This window comes from Hemibagrus wyckioides, linkage group LG21, assembly GCF_019097595.1.
Source record: "Hemibagrus wyckioides isolate EC202008001 linkage group LG21, SWU_Hwy_1.0, whole genome shotgun sequence".
NCBI classification, from domain to species: Eukaryota; Metazoa; Chordata; class Actinopteri; order Siluriformes; family Bagridae; genus Hemibagrus; species Hemibagrus wyckioides.
Genome location: NC_080730.1, coordinates 12,648,112 through 12,670,652, shown reverse-complemented (window position 1 = coordinate 12,670,652; position 22,541 = coordinate 12,648,112). Strand labels below are relative to the sequence as shown.

At 39.3% G+C, this 22,541-nt stretch overlaps 1 protein-coding gene across 1 annotated transcript; it reads left to right on the top strand.

Moving 5' to 3' along the window:
• Positions 1-820: 820 nt before the first annotated feature.
• rem1 (RAS (RAD and GEM)-like GTP-binding 1) lies at positions 821-14,513 on the top strand. Its single transcript, XM_058372987.1, has 5 exons — positions 821-1,002; positions 1,333-1,664; positions 3,138-3,220; positions 5,757-5,964; positions 12,379-14,513. Exons 2-5 carry the CDS (start codon positions 1,352-1,354, stop codon positions 12,654-12,656), a joined length of 882 nt encoding a protein of 293 aa, XP_058228970.1. The 5' UTR covers positions 821-1,002; positions 1,333-1,351; the 3' UTR covers positions 12,657-14,513.
• Positions 14,514-22,541: the final 8,028 nt, after the last annotated feature.

Here is a 22,541-nt window from a genome sequence, read left to right as displayed (position 1 = left end):
ATGAACAGGGTGGCGGTGATGGCAACAGCAAAGGTGGCCTGGGATGGAGTCAAATTCCCGGCCTGAATTATTGTCCCAGTCCGCCACTGTGTATATGTACCCTAGACCTTCAGTCAAACCTTACTTGAATTTCTTTGAAGCTGTACTCCAGATATGGACCTCTACCTCAATGAATAATAATAATATAAAAAGGCCAAAAACATGTATTAACGTTTGGATACAAAAACAGTGTACCCAGCAAAAAAAATAAAAGCTGTAATTAAAGTTATTTCAAGTACTATCAAGGTGTTGTTGTTGTTATTGATTGTGTAATCATAAGTTTATCTCAAAACTCACAATGTAATTTCTTTCTTTTTTTTTCTTGGACACTGCAGGTTTTGCTTTAAATAAAATTATCACAGGGATCAGGGAGCCCATCTTTTTCTTCCAGTTTTCTTTCTACATCTTCTATTTCAGACTTCCTTGTAAATTTCAAAAAATGTTCTGTGAGCTTTTCAACACTATAAGTATCTGTAAACTGTGACTGCTGGGATTTGGGACATTGATGTAATTGCCTCATGTGTGGGAACAAGGCTGGTTTTGTAAACAGTTTATGGCATTCAACACCCCAATTCATGGCCAAGTGGCTTGATTATGTCTGTTGTTTCAGTTGGAAAAGTTTCAGCTTAGCCTCAGAGAATCTGGTTTCCAGAGAATCATCAGTCGTTAATAGTTATGTTTGAGTAAACGCACGTAGAAAGGCGATTTCACCCGCGTGTTTCATGTAGCCCAGCGTGAGACGGGAGAGCGGGCGGAGATTAGTGGGAGGGAGAAAGAGAGAAAGAGCAGCCCCTGATTCCACTCGTGCATTTTTAACGGCGTTGTGGAACTTTGCTGGTTGTCGCTATGACTCCTGTCCTATACTGTTACATCCCTCACAGCCTGCACGCAGCAGCTCCGCAAAACTCAACCAGATCCGGCCCGGTTTAACAGCAGGAGAAAGAGAAGACACAGTAGTTACAGGTTGTTTCTAAACGCATAATGTTATCTACTACCTATTTATATTACGCGAGAGTAAATAAATACATGGGCCTGCCTGGAGTACATCTTTAGACTCTGTTGACATACCTTATACTTTCCTTTCTATCACTTCCTTTATACATGCTTGTATGCTTGAATGTTTGGGCGAAGATCGCCATTTTAATTCTGCATGTTATTTTTTCACACAAAGTGAAAGACAGCGTTTTTTTCCCCGTTTGGGAACAGCGCTATAAACCAGAATATCCAAATGGATTTAAGGCTTTGACTGTCAAATCTGACTTTCAAAGTTGTGCTTTCCTCTTTTGGTTAAAGGCGTGCAAAAGTTTCTGAAATGACGCTGAACACGCAGAGAGAGAGTAGAGAGGTGGTGAGAAGAGCCAGCACTCCATTCCCCTCCTCTCAGCATGGAGTAATGCGCAGAGAACTTCAGCATCCTCCGCTGGCCCAGTCTGCCTCCTACCAGGCTGGAGATACAAAATTCCACCTGCAAGCTCACTGGTCCTCCGACTCAGAGGAGTCTGACAGTTCAGGCTATGAGTGTCTGTACAGGGTCATGCTACTTGGTGATCATGGAGTTGGAAAGTCCAGCCTCGCTAGCATCTTTGCTGGAATCCAAGAAAAAGATGCTCACAACTGCACAGGTGGTGAGTCCACTTAAACAACTGGATATATCTGAAGCACTGATTGTAAAAGTGGGTCTCAGGGAACTCCACACCCAAACATTATTAAAGTTTTATATTTATTATGAAGGTTCTATTATTATTATTATTATTATTATTATTATTATTATTGTTATCATGTTTGACTAGTCACATTCATTTGATACAAATCTCAGTAACTAAAACCCAGAGTAAAAGAGAAAAATAAAAGACAAAATATTATTGTAAACATTTAAATGATTATGAAATAAATCTGTACTCAATGTGTCCATGAAATTTTTGTTGTTAAAAAGGTCTTTGGCTACCAAAATTACTGAGATCTTGTATTGTATCATAAGAAGATAAGGTGGTAAACAAACCCAAATTCTTTACTCCAGTTAAAGTGCAATTACTTATTTAAGTAAATATTATGATTAAAGTAATGTTTCAAAAACATATAAACGCTTAAATTTACTTTCAAGAAAGATTCACATAAGAAAAAAATATTTGCCTCATCTCACAAAATGATTTTATTTACTGATAAAATGATAAATTAGAGTTCTTTTCACAAAGAATAATATTAAGGCTAACAGATTTATTCTTAATCTCACAAATATTAGCTAACAATATATATTTGACAATGAGTAGTTGAACGTTGTTTCACTTCACTGTGTACTGCATCAGCTATATATGGTTGAAGTGACAATAAAGCTTCTTTGACATTGACTTTGACTTGAATGTTAGCTGTCATAACACAAGTGTACATCAAAGAACCCCCTTTATAATATTTTATAGGCCCCAATTACATGTGCCATAGTAGAATCCTAGGTTTGTTGCTCTATTTATTTTTTTTGTCTTGTTTTAGACAACTCTTTCAAAAGCAGTTTTAATATGGGTAACCTTACAAGAGGTAGGTAATATAATATAATAAGATATTGAAAGATTGAAGTGAAAAATTCAATTAGATCATTAGTATATAGATATTGGTCAGCTTTGGACAGGCTTGTATCAGAATACATATGGGTATGAAGATCTGGTTTGAGATCTCACATAGTGCTCAGCAATGCTGAAACATGAGGCACACAAGAAAATCTGTTCTTTAGTTTCTTCCATATTCAATTCATTTATTTAATGTTGTGTATTGCCTGCAAAGTAGCAGTTAAAACTAAATGGGCAGCCAGTTAAATGACATGCTTTCAGGCATTAAATTTGCATTTACATTGATTGGAATATTTTTCTTAGCACTGGCTTATGACACTCAGTTTTTGGATAATAATAGATCATATATGTAAATACATACCCAGCTATTTTGCATTAATTTTGCATATTTAGATGCTTGGTCATTAGACATGAAAATACAAAAAAGTGAAATGAAAAATAGAAAAAAAGGAGATTGCTGGCTGCATCTTGAAGTCATGACAAGATTATTTTGAATATATGGATATTAAGTTCATCAAACCTCTCTCTTTTTTCCTTCAGAGGACATGTATGAAAGAACACTGACAGTGGATGGAGAAGAAACCACCCTCATAGTAATGGACACATGGGAAGCAGAAAAGCAAGTATGAAAATAAAATGGAACCTGTAAATATGAGGTGCCAATTTGAAATACTTGGTACAAAACTCTCAACCATTACTGGTTACTTTTTTAATCATATTTGCTTTGTTAAGGTGGTTTTGAAACAATGTGTCCTTCTCAATGATGTGTGGCACTTGGAAAAATCAAAGTACAGTCTTTACATCATCCAGAGTATTTTAGCATTTGTTAGCATGAGACATATCTACTAAATGACAAAATGAAAGATATAAAATGTAGGCAACGACACATGATATTTACCAAGTATTGACAAGTTATTGTATAAAGCAGTCAGCATATTTTTGGCATAAATGGAACAAAATATGAAAAGTAATCTGCATTCATGGATATTTGGATGTATCTATTCAATTTAATTTTATTTGTATAGTGCTTTTAACAATGGACATTGTCTCAAAGCAGCTTTATGGAAATATAAAAACTTAGAATAAAAACTACAATGCTTAAATTAAAATGTTTTTATTAAAATTAAATTATTTTTTCTCCCTTGTTATAACCCAGTTTAGGGTTGGGACTCACCGCATGAGAAAAACATTAAGTATTAAGGGTTAAGTATAAGGTGGAACAGAAGTATATCAGGGGTCTCTAACCTTTTTTCCTCTGAGAGCTACTTTGACACAGTTTAGGGGGCCAAGAGCTACTTGTTATATTATTACTAACATGTATTTACATAATTTATTGCTGTAAACCAAACCAGCTGAATAGGTGTGTTTGTATTTTCTTTTTAAAAAATCAGTTATTATTGTCAGATTTCGTTCACTCACATTGATTCATTGATTGAGCAGCAAATTGTTACTTGCAAGTTCCCTGGCACATACCCTGATGGCTTTCAGCTAGAGAACACCTTTGATACTGAAGGCAACATTAATTTTAAAAACAGAGACCTGAAATTGTATTGAACTATGTGATTAAATAATAGCATTTTATGGCATTCATATGCATTTACAATGAGAAATATTAAACAGTACTTTACTTCGAAACACCACCTGCACTAATAAGAAATATCTACCCCGCACTCCTCCTGCATCTTCGTGCAGCAGTGTAGATTCAATCAGCAGTTTTGCTTTAACCAGAACCAGAATTGTTATAAGCAGAATTGAATTGAAAATCACAAATCAGATTCTCAATACAACGCAATCACAACACAACCAAATGAGCAATGAGGCTCTTTTCATTGGCTTCCATCTTTACCAGTTTTACACTGCCAACCATTAATGATGTCATCTTGAGATGGAGGTGGTAACACTTGAAGAGTAAGCAGTAGGACTGCCTGGGCTGGAGAATGGAGTGGATGCACACACATACAAGACAGAACACACAATACTACCCATACCTCATGGGTTGTAACATCCTAATGAGCAAGCCAGAGGCAAGGGTGGTAAGGAAAAAAACCCACTAGTCATGAGATATCAGGATGAAACCTTCAGAGAAACCAGACTCAAAAAGGAACCCATCGGAGTGTCACTGGAGAGTGTGATTAAATAGTTTCTTTTCTACAGCTGTATACATATAGTCACTGTATATCTGAGTTGCCTACTTTGATTCAACAGCAGATACATCTGCTTAGCTGCATTGCCTTTTTTTGGCAAACTATGTCTATTCAATGCAGCTGGCAAAACTGACAGAAGTTTGCAGAGGACTATGGACCAATGCACAGCAGAGGACATTAAGGGCTTCGGGACCTAATTACACACCCATTGATCCCATCTTTCTGTATCATCTCCAGCTGATGGCTGTGAGGGAGATAGGCCAGGCCACGGCCGTGTGTGTTTGTGTGTGTGCTCTGTAAAAAAATAATAGACCACTGCAAAATAATCATGTTTTTTTTCTTACAGGTGCATGTATTGGTAAGATGAACAGTTTTTGTGAACTGCTGACAATGTTTCTCCTAAATTCAAAATATAACTATTGTTATTTAGAGTGTATATTTAAAGGAAATGACAACACATCAAAATAACCCACGATCATGCAGATTTGCAGAGCCTTAATAACTCAAATAAAACAAAATGCAAATAATTTGTAAACAAATTGTGTTAATGCTTTGGCTAAATAACATTAAGAAATCAGTATTTGGTGGAATAACCCTGATTTGCATGTGTTTTGGCTCCATGATCTCCCAGTTTTTCACATGCTGTTGGGTAACTTTATACCACTCTTTTTGCAAAAAAGCAAACAGCTCAGCTTTGCTTGATGGTTTGTGACATCCATCTTCCTCTTGATGACATTCCAGAGGTTTTCAATAGGGTTCAAATCTGGAGATTGGGCAGTGGTCTCTTATTTTTTTCCAGAGCTGTGTGTGTGTGTATGTGTGTGTTTGTTTATTTGTTTATTTACTTTTATAACAGATTTGTTAATCTTATTATAATCTCCAACATGATGTTATTAAAATGCAAAAAAAGACTACTAAACAATTAGGGTAACTGTACCACAGTTTGGCAGGATGTTATTTATGTCTTATTTTCTTGAACAGGAACTTTATTTGTAGTAAGGTCTGTGATTTGCAGGAAGTGGATGAGAAGTGGGTGCAGGACTACTGCATGCAGGTTGGGAATGCATATGTCCTTGTTTACTCCATCACTGACCGCAGTAGCTTTGAGAGTGCATCAGAGCTGCGCATCCAACTGCGATGCATCCGTCAGGCTGAGAATATTCCCATCATTCTTGTGGGCAACAAGAGTGACCTGGTGCGCTGTCGAGAGGTAGCAGTGGAAGGTGAGTGTTAATTTTTGTGTTATGTTTTTAGAACTTCTGCTTCTATGGCAAAGGAAAAGCAAATTACATATAATAAAAAATATCAGTGCATGGTTACCAGCAGTGTTGGGAAGGTTACTTTGGAAATGTAATAGGTGACAGATTACAAGTTACTCTGTTTAAAATGTAATAAGTAGTGTAACTTTTCAATTATTTTATAAAAGTAAAGTAACTGATTACATTTGATTACTTTTGATTACTTTTAAGTTTCTAACGGATATTCAACGATTTCAACGATTCAACGAAATCAACGATTTCGAAAGATTTCAACGAAATCATTTCCAAACATTTATACCAGGCAGGGTTAACCTTACAGTAGTACTCAACTCTGTTTACTGTTTAAATCTTTCATCACTTGAATTAAGATTATATTAATTTAATTTTAAGCACAGCCACCCCAAAACCAGACTTCATAACAAAAATTGTTTAATACTGTTTTAGGAATCAAATCTTTGCATAGCTATGACAGGACACACTGGCAAGTAACAATGCCTTGAGAAAAAAAAACTGAAAATCTGAAAAGAGTCATCATAATTTAGGCTACAGTGCTAAAATAACTAAGTAATATTAGATCTGACATTACCAACACATTTTCAAGGAGGAAAAATGTGAGCTATATATTCTGTCAAAGGGTTCATAAATAGAAGTATGCCTGGTAAAGGTAGCTAGCAGACTAGCTAATTTGTTCTGAATGTTTTGAATACAGGTCTTGAGTACACTATAGGCTCGATGAACGTGCTGGCACGTTTTAGTGGATTTTTTCCACATAGCAGCTACGGTATATCGACTGACTACTCCGTCACTTTTTATTATACAGAAACGAGTAATATATCATTCGAAACTAAAGGGTCTGTTTTTATTTCTGTACACTTCACAATCTCTCGGACCTGGTAGACAGTGTTGTCTGCATCGACCTCGGGCGGCGACGAGACCTCGGGCTCTGTGGGAGGAGAGAGAACAGGATTAGTGAATGTTTAAGAGCGAGACATGGAATGTGGGCGCGATCCGGTAGCGCTCAGGGAGAACGAGCTTGTAAGAGACGTCATTAATGCGCCTCCGGACTTCGAAGGGACCGATGTAGCGGGGACTGAGCTTCCTACAGGGGAGTTTGAGGCGGAGATCCCGTGTAGAGAGCCAGACTCGATCGCCCGGACGGTAGCTCGGTGTCTCCCTGCGCTTAGTGTCGGCGTGTTTCTTCTGCCTGCGGATTGCGCGGCACAGGTGGACATGCGCTGAGGCCCAGACCCTCTCACTCTCTCTGAACCAGTGGTCGACGGATGGTACTTCGGATGGCTCGCCAGACCAAGGGAACAGAGGCGGCTGATAGCCGAGTATGCATTGGAAGGGAGTGAGCCCGGTGGTTTCTTGACGTAGGGAGTTTTGCGCATACTCGGCCCAGGGCAGGTATTGGTTCCAGTCATGCTGGCGCTCGCGACAGTATGCACGGAGATTGCGTCCGATCTCTTGGATTTTTCTCTCCGTTTGGCCATTTGACTGTGGATGATAGCCTGAGGATAAGCTCACTGATACCCCCAGCTGTTTCAGGAAACCCCGCCATACCCTGGAGATGAACTGGGGCCCTCTCTCAGACACGATGTCCTCAGGGATGCCGAAGTGCCTGAATACCTGCTGAAAAAGGGTTTTGGCCGTCTCCATGGCAGTGGGCAGGCCCTTGAGGGGTATGAGTTTGCACGCCTTTGAGAACCGATCTACCACGACGAGTATGGTGGTGAAGCCGTCTGGCGCGGGTAGATCGGTGAGGAAATCGACTCCTAGGTGGGACCATGGGCAGTGGGGAATCGGAGTGGCATGAGCTTGCCCTCTGGTAAGCGGCGCGGCGTGCTGATGATGGCGCAAACGGAGCATCCCTTCACAAACTGGTTCATGTCTCTGATCATGTCTGGCCACCAATACTTGCCTCGAAGGAGTGAGAGGGTACGCTGTCTGCCCGGATGGCCGGAGCCCGGTGAGGAATGTACAGAGTCCAGGAGGGCAGCGCAGAGAGATGTTGGTACATACGTTTTGCCTTCTGGACCTCCCGGCGGAGCGGGTTCGTTCACGGTGGCAGCACGGATTTCTTCGTCCAGCGTCCAGAGGATGGGACAGACGAATAGATCTGGGGGGAGCACAGGCTCATCTTCTGGTTGGGGTTCTGGTGAGTACATCCGCAAAAGCGCGTCGGCTTTGGTGTTTTTACTGCCGGGGTGATAGGAAACTGTGAACCGGAACCTGGTGAAGAAGAGCGCCCAGCGCACTTGCCGCGGATTCAGGCGTTTGGCTTCCTTGAGGTATTGTAGATTCTTATGATCTGTGATTACCTCAAAGGGCTGGATCGCCCCCTCCAACCAGTGCCGCCATTCCTCCAGTGCTAGTTTAATCGCTAATAGCTCGCGGTTTCCGATGTCATAGTTTCGCTCCGCCGGGGTGAGTTTTTTAGAATAAAAGGCACATGGACGGAGTGCCAAGGGTTTACCTCCTCGCTGGGACAGCACCACTCCTACCCCCAGAGCAGAGGCATCTACTTCTACCACGAAGGGTTTGTTGGGATCGGGGTGTAGTAGGGTCGGAGCAGAAGGCGGCTTTAAGCTTCTGGAAGGCTTCAACCGCTGAACTTGTCTATTTTAGTGACTTGGGTTGTCCACATAACAGTGCAGTGAGGGAGGCTGTGTGCATGCTGTAGTTTTTGATGAAGCGACGGTAGAAATTCGCAAACCCCAAGAAGCATTGTAGCTCCTTAATGGTCTGTGGCTGCGGCCAGTCCTTCACCGCCGCTACTTTAGACTGGTCCATCCTGATGCCTGCTGAGGAGATGACGTACCTTAAAAACTGAACGGTTGTCTGGTGGAACTCGCACTTCTCTAGTTTGAGGAAGTGGTGCTGGCGACGGAGGCGCCCGAGCACCTGTCGGACGTGATGGATATGCTCCGACCGGCTTGGGGAGTAAATCAGAATATCATCGATATACACGATGATGAACCAGTGGAGCATGTCGCAGAACATTTCATTCATAAAGTTTTGGAATACGGCTGGCGCGTTGGTGAGTCCGTAGGGCATAACCAGGTACTCGTAGTGCCCCGATGGTGTAATAAGCGCCGTCTTCCACTCATCGCCGCGTCGAATACGTATGAGGTTATACACGCTCCTTAGATCCAATTTAGAGAAGACACGAGCTCCACGTAGCTCTTCCAGAGCGGCTGGGACCAGAGGCAAGGGGTAGGCGAATTTCACCGTCTGTGCGTTCAGATTCCAGTAATCTATACACGGTCGAAGCCCGCCATCCTTTTTTGCCACAAAGAAGAAGCTGGATGCCGCCGGGGATGTGGAAGGACGGATGAACCCCTGGTGAAACGCCTCTTTGATGTACTCCTCCATGGCCTTACGTTCCGGGACAGACAGAGGGTATATGTGCCCCTTGGGCATCTTGGCGTTAGGCAGAAGGTCGACTGTGCAATCCCGGACCGATGTGGCAGGAGTTTAGTGGCTGCGGCTTTATTGAACATCCATGAAATCCCGGTACTCGACTGGCAGGTTCACTTCGGTGCAGGTAGGAGGGCTCTCGATGTTCATCGATCCCAGGAGGATAGGTTTAGATGCTGGGGTCGGGAGCCTGCGGAGACAAGAGGCGATGCAATAATCGCTATATTGCTCGATTTGCCCATTACTCCAGCGGATGGTGGGCTGATGTTGTGCAAGCCATGGGCGTCCTAGGACAATGTCCACTCTAGCCTCCTCCAACACGAGCAGGGAGAGCGTCTCCTCATGCATACATCCGAGGCGCAGCCTGACCTCCGGGGTTATCCACTGCACCAGTCCATGACCCAGAGGTTTTCCCTGAATGGTAGTGACTTTGTAGCGTGTCGGGCTCCTTCGTCTCGGAATGTTGTAGTTTGAAAGGACATGGGAGGAGACGAAGTTTCGTGATGCGTCCGAGTCAAAGAGTACACTGATGGGGAAAGCACAGGAGTCTATGATTAAAGTGGCTTCATGGTAGCGTGGATTATGGAGTGTAGTACTAAGATGGAGGGTACTCACCGCCGGGTGCGGAGGGCGGACTGGGCAGGTGAAGATGGAGTGATCAGCTTCTCCGCAGTATAAGCAAGGCCCTGTTGGATCCGTCGCTGACGTTCCCTCTCGGATAGATGGTATTCGTCACCATGGTCTCCATGGGCTCAGGAGCGGAGAAATCCTTGTGGAATGAGGTATCGGAACAGGTGTTCCCTGTAGTGGTGACCGTGGTGAGATGTTGGGACACTGTCTGCGCTTTTAACAAGAAGGACTCCAGGCTGGCAGTGTCATCATAGATCGCCATCTGTCAACGGATTTCGGGCTGTAATCCCCGCCAGTGCGCTGCGAGTAGCGCTGCCTCATTCCACCCACTAGATGCCGCCAGCGTGTACTCGCGGACAGTGTTCTTTCTTTGACGCAGAGAAAACAGCTCTTCGTGCTCCGAGAGGGCGGAGGCGCTCGCACCGAAAACCGCCTTGAAGTGAGCCAGGAAAGTTGTCAGGGAAGTGAACACAGGGCTCTCCGTCGTCCACAACGCCTCCGCCCAGCGTCAGGCTTCACCGGTTAGCAGGGACAGGATGAAGGCGATCTTAGCGCAGTCATCAGGGAACTGTTGGGGAACAACATCGAAATAAAGTTGGCATTGCATGACAACGCCAGCGCATTCCGATACCTCACCCGAGAACGGTGCGGGTTTGGCCACAGGACAGGCAGGAGGTACCGCCACAGATAGTATGGCTTGCTCGAGGGAAGCCGGCGACCGGATCTGGAGCAGGAGGAGGTCCGGCTTGCGGCTGCTGTTGAGTGGGCTGGTCATGTTGGCCTTCCATCTCGCAGGTAGGACCTCTTGGTATGTGTATAAGGGCAAGTATTCTGTCACAATCCGACTCAGAGGTAGAGAGAAAATCCAAAAACCAGGTTTATTAATTCAGATGCAGGCAAAAAACGGTAACTCAAAAACTTAAATCGATATCAACTTAGAAGGCACTTACGGCACACAACTCTACTAAACTTAATACTTACCGCTGCTCACAGCGAGTGAGTGCTTTAAATAAGCTGACGAAATTGAGTGCAGGTGGTGCTGATTAAAAGTCCGATGATTGTGAACGAGGGGGTGCGGTTGAGGTAGGCGAGCCCGTGACACAATGACAAACCATATGCTTTTATAAAATAAAGAAAGGCTAGGTTACATACCTGCAGATGCTTCCTCAAGTTCGACATTTTAACAGCTGGCAAACAAATTTTGCACTGAACCGTTATATTTGCGCCCTTATTGGATTTCAGAATGAAATTATTTTTAAATTTCCAGCACTGAAATGCATTTTTATCAATCGCCATGGTGGTAACTCTCAGACAGGTTGTAGTAGCGTAAAGCTTTCAGCGGCAATGTGGATTTACGTAATTGCAGGCATGGTGCGCCGCAAATTCAAACCAGAGAAACCAATCAAAAGCATCAGAATAGCACCACTTTAACAAACTCTAGCAAAATATTAATATTATTCAACATATACTAGTTTTTTAAAGAAAATATTCAGATGTAACCCTATTTGTATTCTTTAACATTTTCATAAGTAACTGTAATTTAATTACACATTTTTTCTCAGTAACTGTAATGAATTACTATTACATTTATTTTGTAATTAAATTACGTAACGCCATTACATGTAACTAGTTACTTCCCAACACTGGTTACAAGTAATATTTAAATTATTTCTATGGCCATGATTTACACCACAGTTTCTCAACCCCAAATGGCAAAGTGGCAGATGGGATAGGAGGAGACAATTTCTATGCATAAACTTATTTCATATTTAATAATAATTAAACAGGCATATAATTTTCTTCTTTTTCTTCCTTTTCCTCTTTTTCTTCTTCTTCTTTGTCTTATTATTATTATTAGTAGTAGTAGTAGTAGTAGCAGTAGCAGTAGTAGTGATAGTTCATGGTTTCTGGTTAAAAACACTACACTCCTGCTGTGCATAATCTCAGCATTCATTCTGTGCATAATCTAAACAGCATATGTACCATATTTCAGACTGTAGTGTACTATAACTACACACCACACCATGCCACAGATTGTAAGTAAAGAAAATTGTTATATAAACAAACTTTATGATAATATGTAGTGGTAATGCATGTTTATAACACTGACAGATATTTGCACATTATATTTACCAAACCAGTGCAAAAAGGAACACAAATGAATGTTGATGTAAAATATGCTCAAGAAAATATGAACTTATTTTCATACTTATTTCACACTTAGCATGGGGTCACAGACCAGGAAAGGTTGGTTTACATGTTTCTTTGTAAAGTTGTAGATTATTGCATATTTACTTTAATGATAGCATACCATTTTCTGTTTGTTAGAGGGTCGGGCATGTGCTGTTGTTTTTGACTGCAAATTCATTGAGACATCAGCATCATTGAACCACAATGTGCAAGAGCTGTTTGAAGGAATCGTGAGACAGATCCGTCTGCGGCGGGATAGCAAAGAGACCAATGCACACCGGCTCTCCGTTTATAAGCGCAAGGAGAGCATCACCACAAAGGCCAGACGCTTCCTTGACAGACTGGTAGCAAAGAACAACAAAAAGATGGCCTTGAAAGTGCGCTCCAAATCTTGCCATGACCTGGCAGTGTTGTAAGCTCTTTTCTTTACTTCTGAATGCTTTGAAACCATCTGGTTTTAATTATGATTTTTTTGTCATTATTTATTGTTTGTTTAACTTCAGTTTTGAAGATGGTGGATTTAATGGATTAAGACTTTAGTGGCAAACAGTTTATGGCAATTGTACTCTAAAGCCATCTTCATGTTTTCTAAGTGACTATCCACAGCAATCTGCTGTTTCTCCAGGCTGTCCAATCCCATTGATAAGTCCTAATTTGTATAAATGATTTATTATATGAAAAGCACTGCATAAAAATCACAGGTGATAGTACAGGTGAAACTTTGATGGAATCAGTGAATGGTACACTAAAAAAAGACTACCTAACTGAGGCAGTTAAAAGGGTGAGCATACTGATCAATATCTATAAATGTCAGTATTTTTGCAAACATGCCTTCTGGATTTTTGTGTGATTTTTTTTAGATGAATGCTATGCAAATATTCTCTGTGTCAAATGGCACTGCTTAGTTTGTAGATACACAAATAAATCAAACCGAAGAGTCAGCAAATGAGAGAGAATTTTTTTCACTTATTAGGTAAAAGGTAATGCCCTATATTTGTTCTTACAAATTTCAGTTTTTTGGGTTTTTTTGGAGCCTTAAAAAAATCATTTTGTACAAATGAATGTTGGCTTGCAAACATGTATTTCTGTATATGTAAAAAATAAAATTTTCATTTAAACTAATTTAAAATGATTATATTTTTAAACATGTTAAAAATGTTATTAAAAATGTTCATTAACTGTAGATTTAATCAATTTTTAATACTAAATTTCTAGATTTTAGAGAGGCTTCATGCATTTTCTCTCTGTCAGCCTCCTGGCTATGGAAACAAATCGGGAGTCTATAGTGATTTTTAAAAGCAATCCAGAATTTGTTTTCTAATGTTTTCTTGTGTTGTGCTGCTGGGTGTAAGAATTGAAAGTGTACATAATCACATTTATTTTTTTACCACTATTGAATTGACAATCCATAATAATGTGGATACTTTTTTAGCTAATTAGTCTGCTTCCTAAATAGAATTCATGATATGTTCTTCATTCAGATTATATTTAAGTATGCCAACAACAGATTTTTTGTTAAATGCTGCTAAGATGATCTGAATGGATAATGCAAACACTGTCATAAATAAATTTCAGTCATTATATTTTTAAATGAAAAATGATTTGATCAATTGGAAATGGAAACCTAATGCATACGCAATTCATATTTTTGCTGCATTGAAAATTTACCGAGGTGGTACAATATGGAAATCTTGTTGAATTGGGTGTTTGTGTATTGTTACACCCCTAGTTTGTAAGTATCATTCTAATTACCCTGCCAAAAATTATTGGCAGGAATAAAAATAATAAAACAATATGAACACCTGACCTTCACACCCATAACTTACGTAGCCTGCCGGAGTCCTGACCTCAATCCCATTGAATAGAAATTGTGCACCAGGCCTTTTTGTTTGACATCAGTACCTGGCTTCATAAATCCTCTTTCAGCTGAATGGGCAAGTCCCCACAGCTAGTTTACACTCTTCTAGTCAAAAGATATTATAACAACAAAGGGGGGACTTAATCTACATTTTAATGATTAACAAGCACACGAGTGTGATTGTCAGGTGTCCACCTGTCTACTTTGGGCCATTTAGTGTACATAATTATCCATTTTACACATTCTACTGAATTATACATTCTACATTCTACATTAGTTACTATGAAGTTACTGTGAATAAGATTTCAGAGTTGATTGTAAATATAATAAAATGTTTAAATATAATTCTATATAATAATATAAATACATTATCAAAATGTGACAGCATGCTGGTTCTAATCCACACATGTATTGAGCCTAGCTCTATTATCTTTGATAATAAAGAGATTGTTTATCTTCTGCATGACTTGACCACCCATTATTTTTCACATACACTTGGTTTGAGTGGGCAGACTTTCAAAAATATTATGGATAGAATTAAAAATTGCAATTTTCCCATAATAAAAGACCATGGCTACCTCTAAGAACACTTTTTTACTGATTTACTGGTTTTGCTTCTGTTAGATACATTTAAACAGATTACACTTTGTAAACATAGAAACCTGATATATTAATATGATCTGCATAAAAATGACTGATTAGGTTTAAGATTGAGAAGGATCGCTCTAATGGGGCTATCATAATACAACAATGCTTTTTGGCAACTGTGCTTGGGCTGTTGTGTGTTGTCACTGCATTGTTTGGTCTATTGAACTGTGACAAACAGGTCACTAGGGAACAATGGTTAAAGTCAATATCCATAGCAGTGTCCTTCTTTCTATCCACTAGGGTGTTTCCTAACTTAGCCACCAAAAAGCTAACATGGTGTAATTACACTTGTACAGCTTCTGAATAAGTATTGTTCACATCTGTACAGTTCACATCAGACTTCTATATCACCTGTAAAATGTAAGAAATTATTTTCAGAAGGATCATGCTTGGGTCAGCACTTTCCACTCAGTTCCTGGCACTAGTGTATTTGGGGAGGGGATTGCCTGCTCCCTGGAAACTATGAGCATTGATTTTGTCTGGCTAATGGAAAAAAATTCTTCACTTCAATGTCAATCTTTCCCCCAGATAATTCAGACATACCAATATGCAACTGAGACCCCCTGGCTTCTGAAATGAATTTTCTCTGACAATTGTGAAACAAAAGCATCTTGACAATGAAACTGACAATGAAATATACAAATGTGTCAACAATTGTTTATGACGTGTGTAAAATATAATGGAAATTCCAGTCAAACAGCTGTTTTTGGCCGTATGAAAATATCTTACACAATTTACACTATTCTAAATCTTAAATACAGTACTTGCTCAGGAATTTTGTCATTATGATTTCATATGCCCTTCTGTATGCCCGAAACCATTTTATGCTTGTGCCTCTATGATATGTGGGTCATTTTATAATTCAGGGTATAGTTGAGATTTTTTTTTCCTGAAACCCAAATATAACCTTGCATGACACTATAATTAAAATTAAATACTTATTATGAAATTAAATACTTATTATATTAGCCAGACAATTTAAATAGCCACCTGATTTGGTGGACGCTGCAACATGGCTCGATGGTAACGCCTCTTTGTGGAAAACCTCTGTGCAGAATGGAAACACCCAAATCTATTGGCTTAAGAAGGTCATGTGACAAAGCAGAGTGTGCCAGCAAGACCAAATAAGGGCATCTACGCCACATCACTCCATCAGGCCATGTACTACCTCCACACAGAAAGCTCCCCTTTTTTCCTGACCTCCACACCGAGGTTTGTAGGTACTAGAAAAGCCCATTCTTGGCTCACTTGTTTACCTCTGCCTCCTCTAATTGCTCAGTGAGCCACGGGTATGCACACTACCTCAGTGGTGTGGCCTCACTGATGGGCCTCAGTGAGCACGGGTATGCACACTACCTAGGGTTGAAGAAAGGCTTGCTAGCTATCGCTCTTCTTCTTCAGCAGTGTGGAGAAAGCCCTCGCTGCCATCAAAGCTGTGTGAGCTCAGGCCGGTACAGCTCGGCACACCATGGTGGTTTTGCAGGTGTACCAGGCCAATCTGCTTAAAGACCTAGACTGCAGCAAGGGTCTTAAACCTGAGGCAGTGTCAGAACTCAACCGAGCCACAGACCTGGCCCTCCATGCCACAAAGCAGACGTTACCATTAGTCATTTCATGGCTGTATTAATTGTCACAGAGAGGCATCTGTGGCTCAACCTTATAGGAGTTAAAGACAAAGATAAGGCCTTCCTCCTAGATGATCCGATATCTCCCTAGGGTCTGTTTGGCAATGCTGTCAGTACCATCGTCATGTATTAGGAGGAGAAATGCCAGTGGGCAGCAGTTAGGGAATTAATTGCTCGCAGCCAGGAGCCAGAGCCTTCTTCCAGTTGCCCTTGGTCTCAGTCTAGCTCTTTGAGACAGGACAGGAAGGCTAGTGTCATTAACCGGGTCCCCCTTGTAAAGATGTATCAATGGGTTTTAGATACCATAAAGAAAGGGTACAAAATCCAATTTGCCTCCTGCCCCCTCCCCCTTTTCCAAGACCTGTCACTTAATATCACCGGCACAGAGCAAGCGTCATTCCTCCAGCAGGAATTGCGGTCTCTCCTGGACAAAGGGACTATATAATATTTTTCCCTTCCAGAGAGAGATTCAGGTTTTTACAGTCAATAATTCCTAGTACCCTATTGGCTGCATCCAATTTTAGACCTGTGCATGCTGAATCGTACTCTGATTTGTACAGGTTCAAGATGCTGACACTCAAACTCATTATGTCTAAGCAGCTTCTCAGCAGGAATTGTTGGATGGTGTTGAAGTCACTGCAAAAATCAAAAATTTGATCCTCACAGTACCATCCAAGTAGGAGTGATCACACTGCAACACATAGATGACAGCATCGTCGACATCCACATGAGGCTGGTAATCAAACTGGAGTGGGTCCAGTGCAGGTTTCACCTGTATCTTGTGCCTGCTAACATGTGTACCTAAACACAGTGCCATTCTCCTAAGCCCAGCTCCCAACCACAACAAACGAGAACAGCATAAAGACTATCAAAAGAGGAAAAAATTGATAAACGAAATAGACATGACTTTAACAACATTAGCTTAATTTTATTTGGGCACACAGCTGCGTTTCCTTATACACACAAATATTTAATTCCCATCAAAATCTCTACGCTCACCTTATGACCACCCATGCATGTGCAAACATCCCTTAACCTGGTGGCACAAAGTGCTGAGGTAAATAGTACATACAGCAGATAAGGTTAACAGTCTCCCATATATTTTTTTCCTTTTCCTTTTTTTTAATGAACGAATTAACGAAGGTCAAAGTTATGTTATGGTAATAACAGAACATTTTTTTAATGTTATTATTATTATTTTATTAACAACAATATACAAACTGAAATAACAACATAACACATAAAAATTCAATGCCCCCCGCCCCCTCCCTCTGTGGTCTCTTTAAAATGGGGTAGCTAATAGATAGAAGAGTTAACAGAAAACCAAAGCCAACGGAATCATAAAACATAATTTACAGCAATCAAAAATGAGAAATTTTACAGCATTAAGGAATTCATTCTGAGTCATGATCGTTGTTTTGTGCAATATACTTGGAGATCTTCTCAGTAGCTGTAGTCCAGATTGTTCACCCAAACCGTGGAGATTTCCAGCATTATAATGTCCCGATGTTGTATCAACTACCTGTACAGATCCAGGCTATGTAGTGGAAGCCAGTGATGCACTGAAGCCGGCTAGCCAAACAGTTTTTTGTAGCTTAGAGAAATTCAACGGAGAATCATCACAGTAATAATATAGAGGGGTTCACTGGTATAGGATATTCAATTATTTTTTATATGATAATACACACCTCATTCCAAAATTTTTTAACTTTTTCACATTCCCACATCATATGAAAAAAGGATCTGAGTTGTTGGTAAAACATTTATCACAGAAGGGACTAAAGTCGATGCCATGTTTTTTGAGTGGGGTTCAATAAGTTCTGTGACAAAAATTATATAGAATCAGTTGGTGATTGGGATTTTTAGATGAAGTAAAAATGTTCTGCCATACTCTTCCCCAGTCTGACATCCGTCCACTTTCCCAGGTGCACTGTATAGCTAAGTGTTTTGCTGTAGCCTTCAAGTCCTTTCTGTACATCCATGAGGTGAAATGAGTCGAAGAGGACAGATTGGATGATTGGATTCATGGGAAGACTTCCCCCCAGGTAACCTATAGGCCTTCATGGAAGAAATTTTCATCAGCCATCTGCGCACAGATGTCCTAACACAGAACTGTGCCTTTGTCAATGGTGGAGCACCAGCTTGTCCCGTCCATGCAGTCCCATACCAGTAGTCATGGTTTATGTTAAAGTCCTTCAGAGAGCCCGTCAGAGTGTCCTTAAAGCATTTTTTCTGGCCTCAGGCATCCTTGGGAACACTTGCTCTGCAGTAGTTTTTGGTCTTTTTGGTAGACAGTGGAAACTATGTGGCCTGTCTTTCTAAGCTGTAACTGCACCAAGATGGCATGGATGCTGGGAAGGTTGGCATGGATGAGGACCTCTGTGTCAGGGGCGTTATCTTGCCATTTGATGGCAAGATATTTTCTGAGGCTGGCGGTGTGGAAAAGATTTAGTTTCTTGGCATGCCATTGTACACTGTCCATGTTTCACTAGCATAAAGCAAGGTGAGAAGAACGACTGCACAGTACACCTTCAGCTTTGTCTGTAGACTAATGCCTCTTCTGTTCCACACATTGGCATGCAGTCTGCTGTAGCTCTTGCACTTGCTTTCACTGTTCTTGTGCTGTCTCTGGCCAATTACAGTGATGTTAGGCTTAGCATTTTACCTGGGGCTGGCTGATGCATTACTTTGGTTTGGTTGGTTGGTTCAATGCTAAACAACCTTGGTTTTTGCTTGTAATCATCCGAGGTTGTACCTTTTTCCATCAGTGCAATATTTGATGCCAATTGCTACATTACTCTCTCTGAAGGCATTAGTTGGCATGGCAGAGAACATGATGCTGAACAGTGTTGGGACTAGGCTGCATCCCTGTTTCACTCCAATCATAAAGTGATTTTGTCCACTTTGTGGTTCATAATAATATGCCTTCAAAAAACCAAAACCATGTTTTAGTAACACAAAGGTGAACCCCATTACTAGATTTTAATAAAAAATTATTTTCAATTACATAGTTATTCTTTTTGTAGGCATCCCAAAGATATAGAAACACAGCAACAATTCCTTAGGTTGGGTGCTGTAAGAATCAAATACAGAAACACATTTATGATTACCGGGGGATTATTAGGGATTAAAATTTAAAAAAAAATTAAATCTGGGCAACTCAGGTAAACCAGTTAATCTCTTCTGAAGCAAATTGATAAATATGTATAAAAATACATTCAATTAACAACTATTTAAAACATTATTAACTTCCTAACGCTTCCTCCCATCACTTTACGCACCATATAGCTGCTGATTGACACAAGAATTTCTAAGAAGCACTTATTTACAATAGAAGAACAAGTTTCAAATGAATTACTTTTATGTTTTTGGATCATCAAAGTATTGTAATCTGTGTACTTGCATTATAAACTCAGAGCTCAGTTCTAAGTGTTCTTGGTGTAAAACAGCAATATGCATTATGTTTTATATACAATTATATGTTTTTTCTACGGTGGCCGATAAGTGCAAAACAAAATAACAAATCTTAAAACCAAATAACAAATCAAAAAATACAATAATAAATCTGAAAACAAAATAACAAGTCCAAAAACACAACGATAATTCAGACAAAACGGTTTAATTGGTCACTCAAGATACATGGAAGTACAGCAGGCGGTAGCAGTAGAAAGTTGGTTCACGTGTATATGAGCGCAGCTCTGCTCTTATTGCATTCCTTACATCGTTTAATCTGGAATAGTTTGGTCTTTGAAACATTCCTGCATCGCAAACTAATCTTTATGCCATGATACACTATCTGTATATTCAAAATCACGGCATATGAGCGTCCTTCCTTAAAGTAGCGTTGAATGAATTCCACTTTATTATAAACATGTTTGTTGTTTTCTTTAAAAGATTTAAAGTTGCACTATTGCAAGAAATAGTTACATACACAATTTCCTACTTATATACACACACACACACACACACACACACACACACGTATAGCTTGAGTGACAGATGTCTCGTCCAATCAGCGTTAAGAATTCCATTCACAAACTATACCTAACTTTTCCGTTTTGTCTGAATTGTTGTTGTGTTTTTGGATTTGTTATTTTGTTTTCTAATTTGTTGTTTTGTTTTCGGTTTTGTTATTTAGTCCGTGTACTTTTTGGTATTTGAAGTTTCTTTTTATAAACAAACAAAAAAACGAAAATGAAATCGTTTTTTAATTATGTGATGAAAATGTCAGACACCTTTTTAAAATTAGACTTGATTTTCTTTCCTCATTTATACTTTAAATAAAGAACGTTCTATAGCATAGAAACCTAAAAACAGCTGCATTTTCTTTGTCTAAAACCGCAAGTATCTCTTCTGTCATTTGTGGCAACATGCAGTGTTCTACAGCGGTGAAGTTAGTTATACAGACACTCGGAAGCGGTATTTTAGGGACCATCGACAAATTTCTGTACGACTGAAATGTGGTACTTGTTACTTACCTGGCTATGTTCCCCAGTTATTCTAATTTCTTAAATATACATATTCCATTAGCATAGTAGTGACTTAGTGAAAGCATAGTGACTTAATGAAATTAACATTAAAATAAAAATCAGACACATCTTGGTATAACAACAGGTGTACCTTGTGGGGGTTTCCAAGTAGATTATTTTGGTACTAGTTTGGGGTCACAGGATCACATGACCTAGAAGCTATTGAAGGAAAAGTGATTTTTTTAAATTAAAAAATAAATAATTACAAATTCATTCACATGATGCATAATTCATACTATCTATTAATTAAATTATTATTAATAATTTAACAAAATCAGCATGCAATGACGCATGGCATATGTATATTTAAGAAGAAATTAGAATGCCAGTATTCAATATGACAGATGTGATGTTCTGTGCAATGGACATGCAATGCACTAAAGAATTTATGCAATTCCTATTTTAGCATTTAATTTAGCATGTGAATAGTGGTTTTATATGCAGAAATGAATAAGTAAGGGATTGCCCTTCCCAGGAATTGTGGACATTCAGTGCTGGGATCAAATACCAAGCCAAATCTTGCTCTGCAGCGTTTCTTGGTAAAGGAGAACACACAATATTTGGTACATGGATGTCCACCATGTCTCTGTTTATATCTGTTTATCATATTGCAAAGTATGTGTTCCAGATTTCATATTATCTTGAAAAAGCCGGTTGCTTACAAGTGAATAAATAGTACTACAGAGGTTGTCTTTTTTTATTATTATTTATTTATTAATATTTATTGAATACAAATTCAGAATACAGAAACAAGGCTCAACACAACAGATGTTCATTATAAATGAAAGTACTACAAAAGAAAATAAATAAATCAATCAATTATACAATACAAACAAATTAAATCGTTTTATTGCATTTTGATTTTACTTAGGGCATTAAATATTTGAAATCATTTCTGAATATAAAAAACAAATTTATGTATAAAGAAATTTTTTTATCAAAAACATAATCTAATTTATCTCTTAAGATTTGACAGGGCTAATAAAATTGGATGATAACTTGTCTTATGTAATGAAAGTATAACAAATATATTGCTGGGGGTTTTTTATGTGCAAGAAGTAAGAAATGCTTTTCTTGCCCTCTTCAATCCATTTAGCTTTTGAACATATATATGCACCTTTGGCTTTCTTAATGTAAAAATTGTCCAGCTCTGATTGCAGTAAGATCAATTGGCTCTTTTCATCATCACTTAATACACTTTTATTGCAGTATTTGTTAAAAGTATAAATAATGTTATGTTCCTGCTATCTCCTCACTTCAGAAAGTTTTACTGTAATTAATAGAATATTCACAAATTTAAAATTTATGATATTCCCATCTGGCTCTGTGAGAATTGAAATGACTATAGTTCATAAATTCCTAAATTAAATCATTTACTTTATCACAAAATCTTTCTTATTAAGTAAATCAGAATTAAATTTCCAATATCCCTTAGTGTGTGGTTGTCTGTCTATATGTGGTTCTGTGATGGACTATTACAAAAATCGTGTGATGAGAGGAATTGCTTTTGGGTTGAGGATGAGAGGAATTGCTTTTGGGTTGTTATCTGTTATCTCACCTCATCTGGACACTGAACACTGAAGTCCCCATCTACAACAATATTATCTGTTGGGTATAAACTGACAAGTTTATACGAGGGTT

Excerpts from the sequence above, each read along its gene's own strand:
- rem1 (XM_058372987.1), top strand. The coding sequence starts at position 1,352 with ATGACGCTGAACACGCAGAGAGAGAGTAGAGAGGTGGTGAGAAGAGCC. Across the intron at positions 1,665-3,137 it reads TGCTCACAACTGCACAGGTG|AGGACATGTATGAAAGAACA; the intron begins GTGAGTCCACTT and ends TTTTTCCTTCAG. Across the intron at positions 3,221-5,756 it reads CATGGGAAGCAGAAAAGCAA|GAAGTGGATGAGAAGTGGGT; the intron begins GTATGAAAATAA and ends TGTGATTTGCAG.